Below are 12,700 nucleotides of genomic sequence, written 5' to 3' on the forward strand. Positions count from 1 at the left end.
GCTTTCCTTTACCCTAGGATCAAATATGAAATGCACTGTCATTACTTTTGATGCTTTTCATACCCCTTCCTATTCTTTTAGTCCTATAGCATACTATAGCATACTTTCTTTCACATATAACTGGAAAAGGAATCAGCCAATGACACACATTTTTTTCTAAAATTTAAAAAAATTGTCATAAATTTGATTTTTACCAATAAGGACAAATAAACAGGTAAACAATAAAAATTTTTATAATATTGGTATTTAATAAGAAACTCAAATTAACAGTAAACAAAAAAGAATGTGCTCTCTTACCCAGTATAAGACTGAAGTTCTACTATCTTTAGCTATGTTTTCTTTATCAGTTTCAGTCACATATATACAATTCTGGTTCTACTGGTCTTACTTTTTATCACTTTATACTTTTTGTATATATGTTCATTAGATCTCCAATAAACATAAGAACTTTAAAAGAAATAGCTGCCAGGCCAGCATTAGGTCACGATATCTATAGGGTTTATGCAGTAATATCTGAGAGTCTACGTGATGAATAATTTAATTTATTCCACAAAATTTAATATTAGTCTTATACTCTCTATATGTCATATTTGTTATTACATTTCTAAATCACCCTACTGGATATTGAACATGTATTCTATTACATTGTGATATATTCTTAACTTCATTATGACACTTTTGGATAATGTTTATAAATACATTTTTTTTCATCAATTGGGATCAAGATATTGATTTTTATGCTTTTCATTTTTCTAATTCACTTGTAATTTTTGAATATTTCAACTTATACTTGTCTTATGTACAAAGTCAGTAATAATATTTTGGCCAAGTAAAATGCCAACCTTTCATTAACTTTTTTCCCAATTTCTCAGAATATTCCCTATATATTATTAATATTTCTTATAATATTCTTAGTTTTATGAAAAATCATTTAGTAATTATTTGAATGCAGAAATTCCATAAATATTATACCAGTACTAATGATAAAAAAAGAAGAAAGATAACAGAATGAAATATATATAGATATATATTTCCTATTCCTTTACATCTTCTGCTTTCTTTTTAAAGAGAGCTCATTGTCCTCATTAAAAGAGGACAAAGGTTATTTATGTATATATGATCCTGAATTGAGTGATTTACTCACAGGCTATTCCTCATAATGTTAAATCAAGATCAGTAATATTTGGTAACGTCTCCAGTATATGTAACTTCTTCAGAAGGTCATATATTTCACCATCTGTTCTTTACTGGTGATATATAGAGATGCCTTGAGATTTTATGGGATTCTAAAGTGTCCAAGTTTCAGGAATGAGTTGTGGTTAGTTCATCATAACAACTGTGGCTGTTTTCCTCTAGCTAAAATTGGTGAGAATAACAAAGAAGAGTGCCAGCATTAACGCTTCCTGTCAACTGTAGCTAAATGTGTTAACACTGAAAATTCTAGTTAGAAACAGATCCATTGTCTGGTTGAAGGAAGTTATTAAAGAACTTTGTTCCAAAAAGTATTGAAATTAATTTTTGACACATCTATAAAGAATACATATATGATAATGATTGTATTTTCCCAGCAATTGACTTATATTTTATGTTGAATTTTTATTTCCATTTTACCTCTCCTTGATTTCAGCCTATGGAAAAGTATTCCTGGTTCGTAAAATAAGTGGTCATGATGCTGGAAAGCTGTATGCTATGAAAGTTCTGAAGAAAGCCACAATTGTTCAGAAAGCCAAGACAGCAGAGCACACAAAGACAGAACGGCAGGTGCTGGAGCACATTAGGTTATCACCCTTTTTGGTTACATTGCATTACGCTTTCCAGACAGAGACAAAGCTGCATCTCATTCTAGGTGAGTATTAGCAGTTTCAACCTTCCTATGGAAACAACATTTTCTTTCTTTTCAGAAAACACTTTGTAAATTTTTGGTGTCATTTAGTGAAGTGTAAAGTAACTTTATAAGTTTGAATTAGAAGAAATTTTGTTGACCCTTTATCATTCATTGCTGTCTTCTTGGCGAGTCTCTCTTGAGCACTGTTACTCTTTTGTAAATAGTATTTTATTTTTCCAAATATATGCAAAAGTAATGTTCAGAATTCACCTTTGTAAAACCTTGTATTCCAAATTTTTCTCTCTCTCATTCCTCTCCCACCTTCCCAAGACAGCAAGCAATCTGATATAGATTAAACATGGAGCACAATAATTCTTTAGGATTTTGAGTATGTGACTTTCTAAGCTGAAAAAAAAGCATAATTGTAGTGATTTATTGATCTGTGGCATTTTTAAAAGGTGACTTTTATAGGTAGCAGAAGTTAAAAATTTGGGAAGAATAAGATTATTGATTTTTTAAAAAGCAACATGGATATAGTGGATAAAGAATTGATCTCAAAGCCAGAAATTTTTCTGATGCATACTTACCTATGACTTGTACAAATCATTTAACCTCAAAGTGATCTAGACAACTCTGTAAAATTATAAATTACCTGCATAGGTAAAAGGAATTTCATCAGTATGAAATTCTTTATATTAATGAAATTACAGGTCTGGTCTCTGTCCTTCCCTTTCCTGTTCCTTGATTTCCTTATCTAGAACACAGCTTCTGATCTGAAAAGTGACAATATTTAGATGATTTGCTAGCCATCTGATATTTTATCTGGAAGAAGCATAATTTAGAGTCACATAAAAGATTTAAGACCCACTTTGGTCACTAAATCACTATTTTTTTTTTTATTAAAATTTTGTATCTTAAAAATGTATACTTTTCAAAATGGATAATTTTCAACATTTACCTTTACAAAATCTTGTGTTCTCAATTTTTTTCCCACCTTCCTCCTACCTCCTCCCCTGGACAGCAATAAACCAATATATTTAACTCTCTATTTCTGGGTGATCTTGGGCAAGCTAAATATTTATGAAATGGGGCAAATATTATTTATCCTTAATTACCTCACAAGTTTTTATAATTCCGGATGAGATATATATTTTATAAACTATAAAGCCTTAAGTAAATATGAACTATTGTTATAATTATTATGAATTGTTAAAAATATACCTTTATCTATAGATATGGTCAGGATTGCTTTAGAACTTATAGAGTAGCAAAGCAAGCTTTAAGCTTTTATTCCTACAGTGCATATATACATCCTACTTAATATCTGAAGAATACAGCAAAAGACATAAATAAATACTGCTTTTTCAATAGGTTTTATAGGTTTTACTTCTAAAATCTGCCCTTGAATTCCCATCATCAATGAGGGTCACTAGAACAAGGAAATGCAAACAATTTGTTATCTCAGATAAAAATTATAAAATAGATAGTTAAGGATATCAAACCACTGTTCTCTGAGTTATCATTTCTTATTACAACTGATAGCCTAGAAAGTACTTTCATTATTTACTTTTAGCATGAGGCATGTCAAAGTATGAATTTAGCATACAACTATTAATAAGGGGTAAAGTCATAACATCCACTGGCAGCCAAGTGAATATAAACTTTGACCTCTACTTCTAGAGAATACTTAACTCCTTTCACTGAAAAACTGTATACCATGGGTATCTTCCCCCCCCCTCCCTGTTAACCCTTTTCTTCTCTCTTTATCCTTTCCTCTTAGGCTCTACCTTCCTTTTACCTCACAGACACACACTATTACTCTTTTTCTAAAATACATATATATTTTAGAATTCTTTGTTGGATTTTAGTTGATTGTAGTTATTAAGCACAGTACAACTGTTACATATTTTAAGACATAAAAGACTTTTATTTCACATTGATTACAAAATTTTAGAGCTAGTAGAAATCTTCTAATATAAACCTCTCGTTTTATAGTTAAGAGAATTAAGGCTTTGAAAAGTAAAGTGATTTGCCTAATGTCCCAGAATTAGTTTATGTCAAAGTGAGGACTAGAATTTAATTTTCATCATTCTTAGTCCAGGAATCTTCCTAAAGTTATTCAGTTTGATGGGTAAAAATCAAGTCTTAGTTTCCCTGTAAATAAGCCCAAAGATATATATATATATATCAAAATCATAAAGTGTGCATGATAGATGTAACCACATTGGGAACTTTTTTCACTAATCTTCTGAGAGGCAATAGCTGCAGAGTATAAAACAGAAAGATTTATTTGCCAACACTGACTACCTATGGCATTGAGGATGTCCTGCTCCAAAATTTAAATGGAATTCCTTTACACATAAGATTATGCAGATACTCCTGTTTATAGATGATATTATTTTCCTTACACTGAACCTTGGTACACTACACAGACATCTTAGGAAGATGCATGGTCATTCAAAATTCACCCAGGAAAAGCCAAATAGATAAAGAATTAATATTTTAAAAGTTATTATATTCAACTGGATGATAATCTTATTGATCTAATCCATTAGTACATATATCTTTGACAGGATAATGAGCTGAGACCAGAATTCCATAATACCAGGAAAGTTACATCAAATTTCAATTTCCATGATCCTAACCTATTCAGTACTGCAAAATCAATTTTTAAACACTACTTCACCTGGATATGAGTCACATGATACAGTTTCTGAAAATTCAGAAATGCAAATGATCCAAAGGGCATTGAAAGGACACATAGTGGATGTAAGTAGGCTGCATCATATTGTTGACAATGATTTTTCCTAAAGAAGTGGCATGAAGGGAGCAGCTAGATGATGCAGTAGATAGAGCACCAGCCCTGAAGTCAAGAGACCTGAGTTCAAATCCGGTCTAAGACACTTAACACTTCCTAGCTGTGTGACCCTGGGCAAGTCACTTAATTCCAATTGCCTCTGCCAAAAAAAAAAGAAAGAAAGAAGAAGTAGGAGGAGGACGAGATGGAGGAGGAGGAGAAGAAGAAAGTGGCATGAAGAAACAGAAATACATTTGCTCAATAATGGAGGAATGGCTAAATAAATTGTTTTTTTATGAATTTAAAAGAATACCAATGTGCAATAAAAAGTGAGTACATAAGCAATTTCTAAAAGACATGGACTTTTATAAGCTAATGCATAGCAAATTGAGCAGAAGCAAAATAATTTATACTATACCATATGCTACAAAACCAACAAAATTGTAAAACAAAAAACAACCAGATAATATAGAAAGGCTATGAAAACTCTAATAAATTTGATAACTATTGATTATTTCGGAGGATCAATGATGAAGCATGTTCCAAACCTCCTAGTAGGGAAGGAATGGATTCAGAATCCAGATTGATGTGTATATATATATATATATATATATCTGTCTAGAAAAACACACATATACACACACACACACACACACACACACACACACATACACACACACACACACACACACACACACACACACCCTACACACACCCTACACACATAAAATTCTCCCTAAATTCAATTGCTTTTTACTTTTTTCTTTTAACCTAGTTTAGCAGCTGGATGGCTCAATGGCTCAACATCAGATCTGAGTCAAAAAAAACTTTTAGAGATGGAGGAAAAAAAAATTAGGCAGACATTATTTAAGTGACTTATCAGGGTCACATAGCTAGCTATTTTGAGGCTGATTCTGAACTCAAGTCTTCCTGGCTCCTAGTCTATTGTCCTACTCGCTGAGCTACCTGTCTGCCAAACTAGTTTAAAACATAAAAATAAAAAGCAACTGTTTAATGATAAAACTGAGTTTTATCACTTGTAATAATTTTGTTTTCTTAGATTTTTAAGTTTTCCTGGCCCTTTAGTTGTCCAAAATTGGTTTCAAATACACACACACACATACACACATACACACACACACACACACACACACACACACACACACACAATTCCCTATGCCAAAATAGTTGGAAAGAGCACATCTTGTCAATATTCTGTTTTCCCTTCTTTTTAAATTTGTATGTTTTTGAATGGATATATATGCATGGTTACTGTTTATTTTTCTTATGTTGAAATCAGATTTGGAAATTTAAGAATGAGGAACATTTTCCAGAAACTGGGAAAGCAAGATTATTATACAAGTTATTTTTGTGGCAAAATTTATTTGCATAAAAACTCTAAAATCCACATTAGCAGTGGTCCTACATACTAGCTACTTGATTCTTTAAAAAAAAAAAAACACTGAAAAAACTCACTTTAATTATATGTGCTTATGTTTCCAGCCCTAATTTACATTAGTAGTATTTCTAAGCTATTCAGCTCCAAATGATTCTTTTATTTGAGTGATCAATTTTAGACTTTTCCGAACTTTCTATAAGAAGGAAATATTCCTAATTGTAAATTATTTTCTTCAAGATAAAATTAATGATAATAGTTTCTATTGTCTTACTTATGATTTGTTTAATAATATGTGATGATACTAATCAAAGAGAAAAATCACTACCTTTTTGGCTGATTCTTAGAATACACTAGTAGGATTTGTTTATCTGTAAATGAATCTTTGATTTCATTTAAATTGTTGAGACAATGTAGTAGAGCTATCAGTTTTCCTTATTAGTGTAGTTTTTACATATTCCTTTCAAATCCCAGATTTTATAGCATATAGATAGATCTTTTATATACTTTTGTACAACTTTTGATTGCTACAATAAAAATGACGTGTAAACGCTCTGATCTAGTTTAAATGCATTATTGTTCACTTCAACTGTCATGTGAGAGAGAATTCCACATGGAAATAACTTGGGTTAGGAAATTTTTTTAATATTATTTGTTCTTTGTTAGTGGTGATTGTCTCTATTTAAAATAACAGGAGAAATAAGACTATATAAACTGTCAGATTAATCAGTGGAATTTATCATGCTAAAGAAACAAATCACAAAGGTATTGCCAATGAATAGTCTCAGTAATGAATGCCACCCCAGCCTTTTAGAAAGTTCAGTCATGAGTCATCTTCTCCATGTGAGTTAAAAAGCAACTAAGTTTTAAGACATTAAAGCCTCATTTGGTAGTAGTAATTTAAGCTAAATTATTATAATATTAAAGACACTTGCTAAGATCATTACAGTGTTATAAAAATTCATAATATTTTCTAGGAGACAGTTTCTCAAAACAAAGGCAAAACCAGTGCTTAAAGTGGTTAAAGAAGCTTAATTTTTAAAGTATACAGATAATGCTTTGAAACTACCTTTTCTGTAGCTCAGATACATTTTTTTACAAGGTGACTATTAGAAAGATCAGCTTAAGGCATGGTATTAAAAAACATCATAAAAAAAGGTTGCAGGAGAAGAACACGAGGGAATAACAGAAAGATTTAGGTGGATGCGAGGGAGGGAGTGTGTAGGTAGAAATAAGCAGAGAAATGGGTGGGTGTTAAAGATAAGTGAGACATTTCTGCAGGAATAAAGGAAATTTATAATTTGTTCTTTTTTATGCCTATCTTAATTCCTTTTCTTCTTCCAAATAGGGCCTTCATAGAATGTTCAGAGCTGGAAAGGACCCTAAATATTGAATGGTGATCCAAACTAATCATTGCACACATTATAAATTGATACCAAAAGAGGTGAAATGAAGCACATTCAAAATTGTTTTGTAGCAAGTTTAGAGCCAGATTGCTAACTCCAATTGCAATATTTTTTCCTGCTAAATCATGATGCCTCTGTTTTGGTCAAAATGCAATGAAAAATAGGGAAATCTTTAACAATTAGAAATTTGACAAGAGGTAGAGAGAGAGAGAAGGAGAAGAAGGGAAATTCTGAAAAATGAGATATTGATAAATTGCAGTAAAAAGGTCAAAAGAGGCAGTGATCCAGTCTTTGAGTTAGGAATACCTGAGCTCAAGTCCCATTTCTGATATATAGTGGCTGTGTGACCTCAGGGAAATACATGCAACAGTTGCCGATCTGATTTGGTAGACAAAGTTTCCCCACCAGGAAGTCTCTGTATCAATGAAATCATAACTATAGAACAGACCAAAATAAAGGCCAAATCCTTGGGAAGTTTGATTATCTCTCTGCTCCCTCTCCAAAAAAAAAAAAAAAAAAAGATAAGGGAGAATGAAAGGAACATTAACATATCCTTAGTTGTATTATAGCCATAAGTGAATCAAAGGTTGAACATTTTCTCTTAATTTAAGAGGAGCTGTGTTATTTAGCTGGAGCAGGTAGGTGGCACAGTGGAGAGAGTGCTAGGCCTGGAGTCAGAAAGATTTATCTTTCTAAGTTCAAATTTGGGCTTACTAATTATATAACTTGGGCAAGTCACTTATCTTGTTTGCCTCAGTTTCCTCATCTGTAAAATGAGCTAAAGAAGGAAATTGCAAATCATTATCTTTGCCAAGAAAACTCCAAATAGGCTCATGAAGAGTCAGACATGATTGAAAAATGACTGAACAATAAAAAATATTATTTAGTTAATAGAATTGCTATGTATTTAAACATCCATGAAAACCAGTTAGTCAAACAGAAAATATTTATTCAGTTCCATAGATGAGCCAGGCCTTGTTGTAGTAGCTGGGAGAGAAAATGCTATATAAATATATAGATTTGACGATATTGGTTCCATGCTCAGAAACCTTCAGGGTTTCCTAATGCCTCTAAGATAAATTTATTATTCTGTCTGTTTTACAATCTAGTACCCTCCTATGTAGTTCATTTTATTCCCTTCACTACTTCAATCATTACTATTCTTTAGCCAAGCTGAATTCTTATGTGATCCCTGATTCCATTCTGCTCTCTCCTACTTCTGTATAATTTTGCCTATAGTCTACCATGCCTGGAATACAATTCTTCCATATTTTTGTTGAAATTCTTCTTTTCCTTCAATTTCCCTTTTAGTGCTACTATCTCCAGATAAACTTCCTTGATTCTCATGTCACCTATATTCCTGTCCCTTGTGAAAAGTGATCTCTTTCTCCTCAAATTTCATCAAGTACTTTGTCCTCTCTTTTGCCTTTATCTTATACTTATATTCTACTTTGTTTAATGCCTACCCTATATGCAGGTCTTAATTCTCCCTCTTTAGTTTTCTAAGTTTTGAAGAAAAAGGGATTACTTTTTACCTTTGAATCATCCTCACCAGCACAATTCTTGCCACCTGGAAGTTTAAATATATGCTTGAATTGAACAAATTGAATAATTAAAAAGAACAAAAAACCAGATATCACGAAGGACTTTTTACTAATATTTGTCTGCTCTTTTTTTGTTTTGTTTTGTTTTGGTTTGGTTTTTGCAAGCCAGTCAAGATTAAGTGACTTGTCAGGTCAAGTGTCTGAAGCTGGATTTGAACTCCCATTCTCCTGACTCCAGGAAAATAACCCAGAAAAAAATAATTCCTCTAATTTTCTGTGATATCTTAGAGCTTACCATAGTCAATATCCCCACTGTATCAGCTTCTTCAGTATTGAACAGAATAAACAGTGGAGAAGAGCAGAGAAATATTGTAAAAAGTGTGAGCAATTTAAGATAGCTCTGAAATAATGATAGACTTATTTTGTTACAATTTATTAATTATATTCCAGTATAATTACTAAGTTGCAGAGATATTTTTATCAGTGTCAATAAAGGATGTAGATGCGTACATTGAATAGCCAACAAATTCCCAACCATCTGACTTTGAAATATTCTTAACCAAATTAGACTACACTAGCTCTTAGAAAAATATACATAATCTTACTGAAAATGAGTAAATATTTTTACTTGAAAGGATTTGTGATCTCACCCATTAGGGAGTTATAATCTTATAAGTGTGCAGATTTCATTTCTTCCATGTCTGCCCATCTTGAGAAATTTTTGTCCATATCTATCCATATTGGAGACCTTCCTTACTTTGTTTTGACATTTTAAAGGTGTTACCAGAGCATACGGATTGTCCACCTTTGATTCCTCATTCTTGCTATAAGACCAACCCATCTCTTTTTCCTATCTTTAATATTTCTTGATTACATCTTTTACTCATGTTCTTCAGAATTTCTCACTAATGCTATAATGCATCATATTTGCATTTACCATGCTGCTTTCCATTGCACTTTGTATGATTTTCAATTTTAGTTCATCAGAGACAATTGTATTCCATGGCTTGGACCCTATAGCAGGACTAATAAAATTACTCAAAAGGTGGGCCTTTATTTTCATGGGAAGCTAAGGGATCATCATAAGAATTTTCTAATTTCCTTAAGGCAATCCTCCTTATTGCTTCTATTCAACTTAGGGTTCAACTTGTCTCTCTTGATAGTCTGTCCCAGATACACATACTGATGGACAAACTCTATAAATTATTCATCCTAAGACATATTGAAATCAGGATAATAAATATTTTTCATGCACTTGGAATTTCCTTTGTGGGTTTAAAGAAAAGCACTCCTTTGAGAGTAATTCACAAATCTCTTCCCAAAACTGTGCAGTGTTCTGGAGTTTGATTTGATCAATATAATGTCATTCATTCTCAAATAGGAGCATATGGAAGACTTTAACAGGTTCTTTTCTTTTATTTGAATTCTCTTCCAGATTTTGTCCTTATAATGATGAACTTTGGTGAATACACTTTCCTATTTGAAGTCTCACTTGATGTTTTTATTATCAGTGAGCCATAAAATAATAAATAGTAAATATATGTTTTTTTATTAAGTATAACATGAAAATTTTTATTCTCCAGTAATCTCCTTGATAAAGTTCATTTGATTTGTGTATAGATGAATCAGAGTGAACATAGACTGGTGAAAAACCAAGATGACTTAAGGCAGAACAGGGGAACTCCTGATACAATTCAACAAGATCTGAAGAAAGACCCTGGGCTGGGATTAACCTGTCTGAAGTTCAAACACTTCCAAGCTAACTCTTCAGAAAATTCCAGTGGGGATCCCTTGGGTTAACTGAGTGTGGTTGAAGCCTTGGCAAGACCCATAAATACTTTCACCTCAGGGACTATTTGTCAAGTGGATATTTGAATCTGGGAAGAGTGAACCTCAACTGATTGGGAACACCAGGCCCAGTTGTGCTGCTAGACATAGTCTTGGGTGAGAAGGAGCCAGCACTTCTTGAGTGCAGAGTCAGTGAGGCAGAGACACTCCTGGCTATGGGCACTTGTAGAAGGGTGGAGCTTTTGTTTTGGGGATCCTGGTGAGAGTGGAAAGCTGAAGGGAAGCTTAAAGCATCATCCCCCTACCCCACAATTACAAGGGCTTACATGAATACATCTTATTTTTTAAAAAATGAATTGGCAAAGAAAAAAGAACTCCACCATTGAAACATAGTGTGGGAACAGGGAAGACTTTGATTCATCTTCAGAGGACACTTTAGTTTAAAAAAAACGACAAAAAAAAAGCTTTTACCCCAAAGAGTAACATGAAATGGCTCCCTACCCAGAGAGAATTTAATTAAAAAACGCAAAGAAGAATTCAAAAATCATATGAACGACACTGAGGAAAAACCATTCAAGAAAAACAAGAAAATTATGGGGAAAAAAAGTTAACCAATTAGAAAAGGAGTCTTAAAGGTGAAAGTAATTCTTTAAAAATTAGAATTGGGCAAGAGGAAGCCAGTGAAGCTTTGAAAGACGAAGAAGTAACAAAACATTATAAAGAATGAGAAAATAGAACAGAATGTGAAATATCTCATAATAAAAACAACAGATCTGGAGAACAGATCAAGAAGAGAAAATATAAGAATAATTGGACTGCCAGAAAGTTGTGACCAAAAAGAGAACTTTGACACAATAATGTAGAAAATAATCCTAGAAAATTGTCCTGGAGGGTAGAACATGAAGAGAAAGTAGAAATACAAAGAGATCCTTTGTGGAAAACACATAGGAATATTATTGTCAAATTTTGAAACCCCCAAATCAAAGAGAAAATTTTACAACAAGAAAAAAATTTTCAAATATACTGGAGCTACATTTAGAATTGTACAAGATTTGTCAGCAGTTATAATAATAGACCACAGGTCTTGGAATCATATCTACAGACAAACAAAAGAACTAGGCCTGTGGCCAAAAAGATCATAGCCAACAAAATTATCTACAGTTTTCTATGAGAAAAAATGGACATTCAACCAACTTGCAGATTTTCAGAACTTTCTATCAACTAAACCCAAACTTAACAGAAAATTTAACATAAGAGCCAATCAAAGAACAATTTTAAGGAACTCAGCATGGACAGAATTTAAATATGGACAAATTGTTTATGTTTTTTTACATGGGAAATGTATACTACGTTTAAGATTTCCTTCAACAATAGGCAAGGTCAAAAGGAAAAATAAAAATAGTAATTGTTATTATATAAATGAGATGCAGAGAAAGAACAGACACAGAGGCATTAGAGGAAAGAGGAGGGCTCGGAGTTCTGAAAACCTACTCACATCAGGACTGGGTTCAGTAGGCAACATTAATCATATACTATGAAGGTTATAGCACCCTCCAAAATCTATAAAGAAATAAGGAGGGAAGGATGGGCAGATGGGGAAACAAAGCATGATTGAAGAAGACAAGGGAGGGGAATCCATGAGTGGGGGGAGGTTAAGTAATAATTAACCAGGCTATGAAGCAGAATTTAATGAGTCAGCAGCAATAGGAAAGACATGTTTGTATCTAGGCTAGGTGGCTGTGGGTGTGTATATGTATATATCTACATACGTATATATAAATATCCTTTCTTAACTGTAGCTTGCTTGGGTGTGGTAAGGGGAATGAAACAGGAGAAAAGAATAAAGAAATAAGGTGCAAGGCAGAGAACAAAAGAACAGTTTACATGGAAGTAAAGAAAAGATGGACACTCATGAATATAATTTCCTCTACTAATATACATACT

General features: G+C 32.6%; 1 protein-coding gene across 1 annotated transcript in view; it reads left to right on the forward strand.

The window, feature by feature from the left end:
- Window positions 1–12,700, forward strand: part of RPS6KA5 (ribosomal protein S6 kinase A5) — a 178,923-nt gene that overhangs the window by 58,463 nt on the left and 107,760 nt on the right. Inside the window, exon 3 of the mRNA XM_012547365.3 lies at window positions 1,628–1,846. Within this exon, the coding sequence (XP_012402819.2) occupies window positions 1,628–1,846 (219 nt within the window). The remainder of the gene's footprint in view (window positions 1–1,627; window positions 1,847–12,700) is intronic.

The sequence above is a fragment of the Sarcophilus harrisii genome, chromosome 2 (genome assembly GCF_902635505.1).
Source record: "Sarcophilus harrisii chromosome 2, mSarHar1.11, whole genome shotgun sequence".
In the NCBI taxonomy this organism is placed as follows: domain Eukaryota; kingdom Metazoa; phylum Chordata; class Mammalia; order Dasyuromorphia; family Dasyuridae; genus Sarcophilus; species Sarcophilus harrisii.